We start from the raw sequence: 13,181 nt of genomic DNA, 5'->3' as shown, positions 1-13,181 counted from the left end.
TGAATATCTGAACCTCTTCTGAGCAGGAAACAATATAAACACCCTGCACAATCCAGCTACAGTTTCAAGCTATTATATCATACAAGCAAAACTGAGCAGCGAGTAAGAAATGCATGAATGAAAACATGCGTTCAGTTTTCTGTGTGGGTGCGTCTGAAATTGTATCGTAAGTTATTATTAATAATGTATTAAAATGTAATAAATTGCTTGGGTTGTTTATCGATTCATTAATAATTCACGGGAAGAATTGGCGTGATTAAATAAAACCTCACCAAAACGAGTGAGTCTGTGCTTGGATCTCAATGAAAATGGCTTTAAAAGTCTGTAATAATTGATTAGTATCGAGGTGCCCCTCTCCCTCAGGTAATACTGGAGAAGGGGGTCCAGTTTCAGCCCTGACGTCCTCTAGGGAGGAAACGGAGCTGCAAACTTTGTTCTGCTCTGCTGCCAGGGTATAGGGCGGACGGAGAACCAATCAGCGGGCCGCGTAGCGCTCTTTAAGCCTGACATAACTTGAACAGGAACAAATTGTCCCAACAATCAACATCCAAAACTCCGGTGCACATCAGAAGTGGATAACACCGACTCGGATTGCTGTGAAACTTTCTTAAACAACAACCAACCTCGCGAAGACGCAAATACCTACCAGCTGTAAAAGGATATCGGTTTTGGTGTGGGGAATAAAACCTATCCTACAGACATTATGTCAATGTTGCCTTCCTTCGGGTTTACGCAGGAGCAAGTGGCGTGCGTATGCGAGGTGCTGCAACAAGGGGGAAATCTAGAAAGGCTGGGCCGCTTTCTGTGGTCTCTTCCAGCCTGCGACCACCTCCACAAGAATGAAAGCGTGCTGAAAGCTAAGGCGGTGGTGGCTTTCCACCGAGGGAACTTCAGAGAACTCTACAAGATCCTCGAGAGCCACCAGTTCTCCCCGCACAATCACCCGAAGCTCCAGCAACTGTGGCTCAAGGCGCACTACGTGGAGGCTGAGAAACTGAGGGGAAGACCACTCGGCGCGGTGGGGAAATACAGAGTCCGGAGGAAATTTCCTCTGCCCCGCACGATCTGGGACGGCGAGGAGACTAGTTACTGTTTTAAGGAGAAGTCAAGGGGAGTTCTAAGGGAGTGGTACACCCATAACCCTTATCCTTCCCCCAGGGAGAAAAGAGAACTGGCGGAGGCCACCGGACTGACCACCACGCAAGTCAGTAACTGGTTTAAAAACAGAAGACAGAGAGACCGAGCTGCCGAAGCCAAAGAAAGGTATTCCTTTTATTACTACTTTTCGAAAAATACAGGCAGTCGAAGAAATTTCATTTGCATGTCGAACTGTATATAATAACATGGCGCTTAAAAGTGTCGTTTTACAATAATATTTTCCTGATCACGTAGCCTTTCCATAAAACGATACAATACGTTGACTCACGACGAATGTTCCGTTGTAAAATATGAAATAAGGTTGTATGTATATATAAAGATTCAATATACATTGTATCTATATAGGAACCACGAACAGAACAATATTGACTATATTAAAATAGTTAACATGCAATATATTGTAGTGTTGAAAATACGTAATTTATATGAATCCACATGGGCTCAAATGTCAGAGTAAGATTTACTCTATTAGAGGTATACAACACTGAACACAACTTTTGCTGTGTGGAGTACATTTAGATAAATAGTTTTTACGACGACTATCCAAGTAAGCTGATGCATTTTGAAGCTTTTAAAAGGGTATATATACATACAAGAAATCAATGTGGTGAACAAAATTTCATTAATTGTTTTGAACCAAATTGTATTAATTTTAAAAAGTCCTTTAAAATGTCGAAATAATTACATCCTTGAAATATAATCTCACAGACATCTTCTTATAGGAGAAAATAAAATCTATCTTCGACGATATTGCAATAATAAACCAATAAATGCATTACAACCTTAATGATCTGTTGGGCAATTGTTTAAAACTGGAAATAGACTACGGTCTCTCGAACAGATTTATTCATTTTGTCTACGGTAAAGGAGAATGCACGTGTCCAGCCATTAATTAAAGTTACACTGGACATGTTTGTGGCCCTACGCATCTAAAACATTCCTATTTTATTACAATGTCAAGAAGACGAAGGAATACTTTATTTTAAAAGTGAAAACGAGGTCCCATATGTGTTTAAATAGCCGTCCCCTGACAACATTAAACAGACAAAAAAATTGCAACTGACAGCGAAGTGGCAAATAAGGGAGTTATGCAGATCAATCGACTCGGCAACCAGATTGCATTTGCATCTGAGAATTTTAAAATAAAATTGAAAACAATGATTGACCAGTATATGATTTCTGCAAACCCTTATTATGCACAGATACAGACGGATAACATATGCAAATCCAACAATATATTAGAGGCCTTTGTAACGAAGCCCTGTCAGTGTTTATCTATTATTGTACACAGTTCACAAGTTTGAGAACTGAACAGGCAAGGCCTAGATTTTATCATGTGTATTATTTTATAATGAAGGCTACCACATGTGCAGCCTCATTCAGAAACTGCAATTATTTATCGGTAATCTCGCATAGATACATTTCATTGACAACGTTCATAAACGTTTTAATTAAATGTGGGTTATTATTATTTTTATTATTATTATTTACTTACTTACAGAGAAAACAGCGAAAACAACAATTCCGGCAACAACAAACAGAATCAACTGTCTCCTCTCGATGGCGGCAAGTCCCTGATGTCCAGTTCGGATGACGAGTTCTCTCCACCGCAAAGCCCCGACCAGAACTCCGTGCTTCTTCTGCAAGGAAACATGACTCACCCCGGCGGCTCTTCTTACCCTCTGGCAGGCCTCAGCGCCGCACAGTCGGTACACAGCATCCAAGGACACCCGCACCAGCTCCAAGATTCGTTGTTGGGACCGTTAACTTCTAGCCTTGTGGATCTCGGTTCCTAAACACTTAAGATTTTATTTCATTTTTATTTTTTTAATGTAAGACAGAGACTGAGATCCGACACTTTCAATGTATATAAAATATATATTATATAAATATAAAAATTCTAACATCCCTGAGTTTTCTGATGTGAAATAGTAGCAAACCGTGGTACTTAATAAATTGACTGACGTTTGTCAAGTCGTTAAATTGGTCAAATGGTTCCCGCAAAACACAGTTTTGATAAAGGCTCTTGTCCGGACTCGGGATGTGTTTCCCTTCCTGTCCCATAGTATAAACTGTAGCTCCCATTTAAGGCAACGCTTTCATGGTTCTCATGAACTCTAAACACAACGGAACACTTGGCTGGGTTTGCCATTTTGCTTAATTTATGAATACTTTTTTGTTTTTGTTCAGAGTTGAATTTTTTTTTAGGAAACCTTTGCTATGGAAACTGGGATAGAGGTACCGTCCCCACAACCCACAATTTCACATTTTCTTCACAAGATTAGTGTATCGGCTTCAGCTAGTTTCCAATAAACATGACGAAAGGCGAAGGGTTTGTTTGGTGTGTGTTATTTGTAGCCTATTGTATACACAAATCTCAGCCAAGGGCACGATCACCAAAAAACATCGCTAGCTATTATTTATAATAAGCTAAGCGCGATCGATTGATTGATACAAATATAATTTTAACGCATTTTATTGATACCTTGTCACTTTAGGGATAATACACGTGGAATGGAATTGAACATTTTTGAATATACGTTTAAAACGTGAGATAGGAAACTGGCTATTGTTTTGTAAATATGTGTTTATACTGCGGCCTTTTCTTAAAAACAGCAGTACAATACGCGATTAGATATTTTGGAAAATAATGTATAAAAATGACTATAATCCAATATGGGTTGGTTCTCTGGACTTTATAGTAAGTAGCACATAGTGCTAAATTCAAAATAGCCTATAACAAATGCAGTTAAAATGAAAACTGCGAAAGCAAATTAAATTTTAAGAAATTCAGTAAACTCCAAAAAATATATATATTAGGACAAAGATAATCGACAAAGTTTTTAATATAGCATCATCTTTGTTTACATCTCATGAAACATAAAAATACCATGCGTCAGTAAAACGGATGCAAGTTTTTTTCCCCGTGATTGGTCCTTATGATGCTATTTTCCCAAAGGGCGTTAGAGTAGTCTAATTTCTGGGCCGTGGTCAAGTTTAACGCTCAGGGTTCAACTCTGTTAAGAGCGACATGGCCTAAAATAATTCGCAATAAAAACAGTTATAGTCACGACCCAGCATGTGACGTTTGAAATGACAACAGCCTAGCAGCCTCTCGTCAACAAAATAATAATTATTTCATTAGTTATTCACGACACGCTTAAAACAAATAGACAATTCAGCTTAACAAAGTTAAGTGCTATTTAAACTGTCAGTCGCGTTTTGCCCATGGCCAAGCCTGGTTCTCTCTCATGAGAGAGAGCGGGACAACGCTCCGTCCTTTGTGAGCGCTGTGGATCATTAGGTCTATGCTTCCCTGTTTACTTTGTGCTCTTTCAGTGTTTGTTCTGTCGGTTCTGGGCCATAGAGAAATGACACCATCTGCAGGAGGCGCGCTCACTTCGGCTCATTCATTACTTTGTTTCAACAGACAGCGCAGATATTGGGCTATTCGCGAAATATTGCATTTCATTTGTGTAATTCAGATTTATGAACTACGCGGGGAGTATGTTAAAACCATTTGCACATACAAACAATAATTTTGCAAGGAAATACGTCGGATTGATTTGGTCTTCTTTAAAACGATAGTAAGCACTGTACTATTTGAATTCAACAAGCCTATTTGTCTTCATATATTAGCTTGAATTTTGCATATTTTTTAACATTAGTGGGAAAAACGCCATAGGAAAAAAACCTGTGGAAAACATTGGTGCATAATTTTGAATTAATAACGAGTAGCCTACTTTTAACACACTGACAAATGACATGATTTATAGACGGGTCATGAACGGGTCTAGAACATCTCTTCTGTTTTTTACTTTTTACGACAACTGCTGTTGTTGCTGCTGCTGCTACGACCACTACTACTGCTACTACTACTACTACTACTACTACTACTAATTCTAGTAGGCAATTATTATTATTATTTTTATTATTATTATTGCCGATGTTGGAACAGCATTTGTGTTCTTGGCCAAGAACTTCAATTGGTAAATACTTATGATGGTATAGCTTAATCTGTCCAAAAGATATAGACTGATGTTCATAATTATCGATAAACGAATGATCGTGCAAAGAAAACATTCTGCTTCGTGTGTTGCTACTTTTTATGTTGGGGTGAAAGACTATTTGGACTATTTGGAGCTCCTCCTTGTGTCAGGGTAAATTGTTTTGAACAGAGTGCACAGAGGATTTCCTGCGCCTAATCTGAACCAGTTGCTTCGCGTATTAGAGTCTGATTGCGGAGCTTGTTGAGCCAGTGCGCGCCAATACAAGTCACCTTCCAGCAGTCTTTAACCTCGAGACATTTATCACATGATACTGTACCAATCAGTGCACCAAACGCGGTGGTCAAAATGTTTCTCCGAGAAAAATATATTTATCATTCGTGGTTACAATTAGTATTTGGCTATACAGCTGCCTAGGCATGCTTAAATGTCCTGTGGCGTTTGTGATAGCATATTTTTCTTTTTTATCATTCAAATGCACCAATGTATTCAGATCACTAACCTGTTCAAATAAAGAACTGGCACTTCTTGGTAGTGGTTTTTCTCCCTTGCGTCGTTGTCCAAATTGATTAGACTACTGTGCCAAGCTGAAGCTCGTTATGCGTGTGATATTTAAATAATATTGCTATTGTGATAATGTGTGATTTGTCTAGAACAGATATTTTCTTTGCGACTAATGAATAAAGGAGATGCACAAAGGCACAAAGGCCTTTTATCGACCTGGCCACGCTATATGCGTAATTTAAGAGCATATCAATACGCCTGTAGCCTGTTGTTGTTTAAGTGAATATAGTTTAACTCTGAAATGATGAACCTGCCGTCCTCTTGTTATTTTGGACATAGGACATACCAGTTTATCGTTACAAGAAAACCATATTACAACAGGAAAATGGCGCAAAAGTTACATTCTGAGTCCTAGCATGGAAGGTATTTTTTCGCGAGCCCATCTGACGGTTTTGTTATTATAGCGTGCAAAGCTCTAAAACTGTATTTTGGGATGAAATACGCACAATGGAAAAACAAAGTGTAGTGTTCATGCAGTCATTCTACTGTAGTTAGTCAACATAATTATTTTTTTAAAGAATGTGTCTATATTACAATTTTAAAGATCACAATTAGGCTACGAATAAGCACACGTTTAAAAAATACATATAATGCCATTTTAAAGATTTTCAGTGTTTCAGTTATTCTTGGATGATATCTATAGATGCATCTTAGTACACGCTTTTGGCTTTCCTATCAATTTAGAGAAAGCTACTAAAAACAGCATGAAATGCCTGGCTTTGGCGATGAAATTCGCACCCGAACGCTTGCTGAGAAGTTCATGTTAGTGTTCTATGTGGTATCAGTCGATGACAGACCACAGCAGTCCTTCAACACTTATCATGCTGTTATTTTTGCGAATATGATTTTTGTAATATAGAATTTTAGAGCATAGATTCTCTCTCTCTCTCTCTCTCTCTCTCTCTCTCACACACACACACACATATATATATATAAACAGAACAGGTGACAGATTAAAGGAAAAATCTGAATAAATGAGTGGAACAACATAACAAATGAAGATGCTTCCATACCGGTGTACTGCATGATACAATTAAGCAATTCACATCCTGTCATGCTCTGTGGTATGTATGGCCCAGGCCCAGTTGACCTTGATTTTGGATCAAGGTGGCAAGAGGAAAAGATCTAAGTGACTGTGAAAGAGGGTTCATTATTGGGGCACGAGTGCCAGGAGCTTCAGTCACAAAGACTGCTGAACTGGCTAGCGTTTCAATAGAACAGTGACTGGAGAAATATCTGCTTTTAGTTCTATCGGGAAGGTATCAGTAAATAGGGTCAGAAATCATGGTCAAAAGCACACATTCGATGACTGTGATGCATGAGCATTAGTGTGATATGTTAGGTAAAACCTGAAAGCAATGCTTCCTCGGGTGACAGAGCATGTCAAACAGTGAGTCTGAGTGATCACCTTTATCCTATTATGAAACATTTCTATCTGAATAGGAGTGGTCTTTTCCAGGATGACAATGCCCCCATCCACTGGGCATGAGGGGTCACTGAATGGTTTGAGGATTGTGAAAATGATGTGAATCATATGCTATGGCCTTCACAGTCACCAGGTCTCAACCTAATTGAACAACTATAGGGGAATTTGGACCGATGTGTCAGATAGTGCTCTCCACCCCCATAATCAAAACACCAAGTGAGGGAATATCTTTTGGAAGAAAGGTGTTCCATCCCTCCAGTAGAGTTCCAGAGACTTGTAGGATCTATACTGTGGCGCATTGAAACTGTTCTGGTGGCTTGTGGTGGCCCAACACCTTACTAAGACACTTTATGTTGGTTTTTACTTTAATTTGTCACCTGTCTGTGTGTGTGTGTTTGTGTGTGTGTGTGTGTGTGTGTGTGTGCATAGCGCAGACAGTTCCTAAGTATTTGGACGGTGAAACATTTTTTGTTGTTTTGGCTCTGTACTCCAGCCCATTGGGTTTGAAGTAAAACAATATGAGGTGAAAGTGCAGACTGTCAGCTTTAATTTGAGAGCATTTACATCCATATCATGTGACCCATGTAGAAATAACAGCCCTTTTAATGCATAGCTTCACCATTTCAGGGGGCCAAAAATTAATTGGACGATTAGCTGCTCAGCTGTTTCTTGGCCAACTGTGTGTTGCTGTATCATTACTTCATGCATAAGAAAGCAAAAAACAGGTATTGAGTTTATTCTAGGTGTGGCATTTGCATTTGGAGTCTTGCTGTTTTTTTCCACCAAAGTGTTAATGTCAGTAAAGCAGGACACCATGAGGCTGAAAAATGAATAAATCAATCAGACACAGAGACATTGAGTGCATCAAAATCAATTGTTTGGTACATTGTTAAGAAACAAAAATTGATCAAAATGATCGAAAGCATATCGGCTAATATGTGAAGAATGGTAGCACTAGCGTCATGGCGTGGGCATGTATGGCTGCCACTGGAGTTGGCCAACTTGCCTTCCTTGATGATGCGACTGTGCACAACAGCAGCAGGATGAGTTCTAAGTGCTTAGAAACAAATAATCTGCTGAGATCCAACCAAATGCTGAAAAACTCATTGGACAGCGCTTCACCTTGCAGCAGGACAATGATCCCAAGTTCTTGACTGGCCAAGTCAATCACCCGACCTGAATCAAATGCATTTTCTTTGCTGAAGACAAAACTGATAGCAAAAGCCACCCCCCCCCCCCAAAAAAAAAATGGAACTGAAAATGGCCTCACAGATCATTACCAGGGAAGATACCCAGCATCTGGTAAAGTCTATGGGTTGCAGGCTTCAGGAAGTAATCGAATGCAAAGGACTTGCCACCAAGTGCTAAATGTGAGGACTTTACTTAAGATTATGTTAATTTATTAAATTACTATTGGTCCCCTAAAATGGGGGACTATGTAGAACATATGTGACAAATATTGGATGAATCAATTTTTATTTAATAACCAACATTCTTCTTGAGAATGGATCAAGAGGTGATAAATTATGAGGAAACCTCTTTGAATATAGTTTCAGCTCATTTTCTATGGTGTCAAAAAAGAAACGTTCTGGAAAGGTAATTCAAAGGTAATAATGCAGATATCAGCCTCCATACATAAAGGACAAAATGTACCAGCACATATTAGGAGCGAGCTTGTGTTTGATTTGTATATTAAACTCAAATGGAATGGGTTGCAATCCCAGTATTGGTCATTAAGGGCTTTTGCCATCCGTTTCAAGGGGAACGTGCACAGAGCAGAAAATACAAGAGCAGGCAATTTGAATTTTTTAAATGGGGCTGGCGAGAGTCTGGTTGTAAATTCAATTATTACTCAAGTGCAGGTGGGAGACGTGGAAGTTTGCTTTTTTCCCCTGGAGACAGTGACCGAGGCTGCAGGGACCGCGTGGGATCCCAGAACGGGGCTTTCGCCGGTACCTGGGCAGGTTGCCTTTCACGCTAGGCAGGGCGAGCATCATGTGAAACCAGCCCAGGAATTCACAGCCTGGGATCCAGCGAGGAGTGGGGGGGGGGGGGGACAAAAGGATCTTTTCAGGCCGGGCACAGGGACTGGGGCCTGCGAGGAGATTCGGTTACCGGTGATGTATGGGCCTGACAACGCTACGGGCCGCTGTGGACCCTGGAGGCAGGCAGACGCCGCGCGCGTATCACAGCACAAGAGGTTTCGGAGGCCATTGTTCCACCGGTGCTTATACTCCCAGAACAAAAGTCCAGCCCCAGCAGGCAGCAGATCTGGCTTTCTTCTCCCTTTTAGAACAGCGCCTTCTGCACTCCTCTCCACCGATACTGTGAGCTTGCGAAACAGGGATGCATTTGCATAAGAACCCCAAATCCTCTGCATGTTCCATACAGGCTTCTAATGATATGAAATATGCTTAGAAAAGCTTATCGTCAATGAAAGTAACACAAACAATAACATAGAATTTTTCTTGTGGTCTTACACAGCACTATTACTTGATTGTTTATGAATGTGGGATAGTGTGGGGTCCTCTGATGATACCTTTGATGATCCTACAGAAAGACACCACAAGCTGCTTGAAAACGCACTCACATATGAATTTAGTGTTAAGATAAGGTGTTATGAGTGATTCCCTGTAGAATGAATGCTTTTTAATGTTCTTGGAAGACTATTCTTCACACTATAGGGTGACTGTACTGCAGTGCGCTAACTGGAGGGAAGGTGTATTTTACTGTTACTGTTCACCTGTTTTACCTGTGGGTCTGGGCTGGAACCCACCCTAAAACTAGGGTGCCCCACAACTATGTACACCCTCTCATAGTTGGAAAATGACACAGCTCAAGTTTTTAAACTGTGATGTTTAGCCAGGAAGGTTGAGTCTGTATAGTGTCTCCCCTAGCTGATAATGCCACTGAAGACCTCTCATGTTGAACTGTTAAATGGGCAGTATACTCTTAATGATGAAGCTTTCTTAAAAAGAACCACCGGTGAACATGTCGCTAAACACCATTGTCAGTGTACTCAATGCAAACTTCATGTTCTTTGTTTTATAATAATAATATCCTTGCATTTATATAGTACCTTTCCGAATGCTCAAAGTGCTTTACAGTCAGGGGGAACTCACCTCACCCACCACCAATGTGTAGCACCCACCTGGGTGATGCACGGCAGCCATTTTGCGCCAGAAAGCTCACCACACATTAGTGAAGGTGGAGAGGGAGAGAACATATTTTAGCCAATTAAATCTGGGGATGATTTCTGTCACTCCACGCTGTTGAAGTGTCATACAAACTTGTCGCACATATTTTTACAAGTTGCGTCACAAAACTCAGGATCACAAAAGGATCATTGACAGCAGAGATACTTTGCTAAAACTGTCTCCAGTGACACCCAAGTTCATGAAAAATTCATGCCAGGAATTTTGTTGACTTCAAAATCTCCGTGTGATCGATCATAAGTATGACAATGTCCTTGCACAAGTTCAGCAACTCTTTTTTCAAAAGAATTCATCTCAAAAGTATTCCAGTCACCACAACAATGCTTCAACCGTCCAAATGGGATATAAGAGATTTCAGGAAGTGGTGTACTATCTGACATTCCGCAATAGAAGAATTAAATTGAAGAAATTCTGACCTCATTTGTCAAAGTAAGGATAAATCGTTTGGACAGAAAAGTAGCCAAATAAAAGATTATGAAACTACCTAGAAAAGATGGGGAAACAAGTAAAGAGTTAGGTAGCTACCAACCTACTAATTTCCCCATATTTTATTTGGTTGCCTTTCTGTCCAAATGATTTATCCTTAATTTGGATAACTAATCAGGTCCAACTTTCCTTCTGGAAGGAGGAATAGGAATAAGGTGTGATTTAATTCTTTCCGATATCTCCTGTATCCCATACAGACAAAACCTACTACGTGACAGTACAGTGAAGAGATGATGAAATAAATGTGACCTCTGCCCCTGGCCTATCAACTGTGACACGACCAACCATGTGATATTCGGATGGATCAATTGCAGACAGGGGGAGGTCTGCCAACTGCTTGCGAACAGTTTGCACTGGGGGTTGCACGCACCGTGCCGTACTCAAACTAAAACTCAAAACGCTGCATCTTTTTGTTTGTCCCTTGTTCGAAACGCATTGTTCCGTTTTGTTGTGGACAAACCACTGCCTTTATGTGCCACCTATGATGACGGTACACATTTGTTGTCTCCAAAGTGGCCAGGGCTCACAATAAGGCTTAGGTCTGACAGGACCGGAGTGTGTAATGAAGGGATTTAGGGTATGAGGCTGTTACGTGTTCTGTTTTATACGATTGTTTTTAATAATGCTGTGGCTGAAAGGCCAAGGAGTAGGGTTTCAGTCGGGCCGTTTTCACCAGGCACTCAAAGAGCTGTTCATACAGGGAGAGGGGGGGAGAGGGGGGACGTGGTTTGTAAACAGACGTCCGAATGAGCCGCTGTCACAACAAGACAAACACTGCGGCCGCGCACACACAGTCAGGATCAGCAGGAGGACCGAGGTTTACTCAGGATGAAACAATGTGCCGATTCAATGGCTCTGCACACCTGCCCCCCCCCACTATGAGGTTGGCTGTTTTATTTCACCTGGGGCGGGGGGGGGATGTGAATCATAAGGCCTTATCTGGTGTTTTCTGTGATGGATGATGAATGGTGCACGCTTCAGGGATCACTATAAGGGCCATGTTTTTAACAAAATGCTGTCAAAGTGTACAGGCCACACCCCTGCCCCTAGCAGCTTCCTTCACTGAAAGTGTTCACCGTCCCTGTACTGTGCAGTTGCTTTAGTACTTTGGCTGGTTTGGGTTATGGAGCTATGTTTATTTGATATCTAAGAACTCTACACTGAAATGGTAATTAATGGGGTTAAGACTTTCATTTGCAAGTCTCCTGTCAGATACCCTAAATGTGATGGCTGAAGTTATGGTGAAGTCTCAAAACTAAACTGGCATTGACCTCAGGGGACTGTAAGTCACCAGCACAGCCATAACTAGAGAAAAATGACTGATTCTGGTTTCAGACGGGTTAAAGTATGTCTTACATTACATTGTATAACCTTTCATTCATTTAACAGCACAATGACTTGCAATGTAGGAGAACACAAGTGCATTCATCTGATTTATATGAGTAATCGTGCCAGACTTGACTCACAACATTCCTAGACCAGTGAGTATATACAGTACGTAACATCACTAAAGTGCTAATGCAAGTCACTTATGCTAAGCAGGAACTAAAAAACTAATTCTGAACACATACAGATTGCATTCACAATGACCCCTAATCCATAAAAAATACCATGACGTGATGTGAAATAATAATTTATAATCAAAACCACACTGCCTTACTTATCCATTACTAAGATTCTACTGCCATTGAATTATTCGTTAGAGGTAAATACGACAATCTACTTTAATATCCATATTTTTTACGATAAAAATGTGATGAAATTCTATGTGTGTGTCCCACCATCTGCTAATATTAAAGGATTGTGTGATAGTATTTTTTACAGAGAGGAACAGACTCTTTGTGGACAGTATTTCATATAGTCGGATTTGTAAGATCTGGTTGTCGGAATAGGGGAGATTAAATGGCCGATTGTTATTGTTCTTGTCCCCGTCTTTCCAGGTAGGCGAGCGATACAGACTTGCCCAGACATCCATCTGTGTCTTAGCTCAGAACCGCCTGCCACTAAATGAAACCTGAACGCAGAGCACGTAGGCAGGCTAAGCCACCAGATGTCTGACATTTTCCAGCAGTGCAAAGACAAAAAAAAAAAAAAAGAAAGAAAAAAAAGTCCTAGCTGGTAAAAACTTCAGTTACTCTCAAACTCACTGTTCCAAAAAGCATGTGTAACAATCACAAATGTGCCATGGAAGGTGTCACATACAACCAAATAATAGGTTAATGAATCACTCCCTGCCCAATTCAGCTGTAGCGAGCCATTTGGCACATAATGGCCGCCATGCTTTATCCTGGTGAGTGCTACACATTGGTGTTGGCTGAGGTGAGC

The 13,181-nt window shown here is 40.5% G+C and overlaps 1 protein-coding gene across 1 annotated transcript; it reads left to right on the top strand.

Moving 5' to 3' along the window:
- Positions 1-470: 470 nt before the first annotated feature.
- LOC118219951 (homeobox protein six1b) lies at positions 471-3,488 on the top strand. The gene is made up of 2 exons (XM_035403481.1): positions 471-1,263; positions 2,660-3,488. The coding sequence occupies exons 1-2, from the start codon at positions 704-706 to the stop codon at positions 2,952-2,954; spliced, it is 855 nt and encodes a 284-aa protein (XP_035259372.1). The 5' UTR covers positions 471-703; the 3' UTR covers positions 2,955-3,488.
- Positions 3,489-13,181: the final 9,693 nt, after the last annotated feature.

This window comes from Anguilla anguilla, chromosome 1 (assembly GCF_013347855.1).
Source record: "Anguilla anguilla isolate fAngAng1 chromosome 1, fAngAng1.pri, whole genome shotgun sequence".
Lineage (NCBI taxonomy): Eukaryota > Metazoa > Chordata > Actinopteri > Anguilliformes > Anguillidae > Anguilla > Anguilla anguilla.
This window is presented reverse-complemented; position numbering and strand designations above follow the sequence as displayed.

What these genes read in the sequence shown, in the direction of transcription:
- LOC118219951 (XM_035403481.1), top strand. Translation starts at nt 704, where the DNA reads ATGTCAATGTTGCCTTCCTTCGGGTTTACGCAGGAGCAAGTGGCGTGC. An exon ending in GCTGCCGAAGCCAAAGAAAG is followed by an intron (nt 1,264 to 2,659) that starts GTATTCCTTTTA and finishes ACTTACTTACAG; the next exon opens with AGAAAACAGCGAAAACAACA.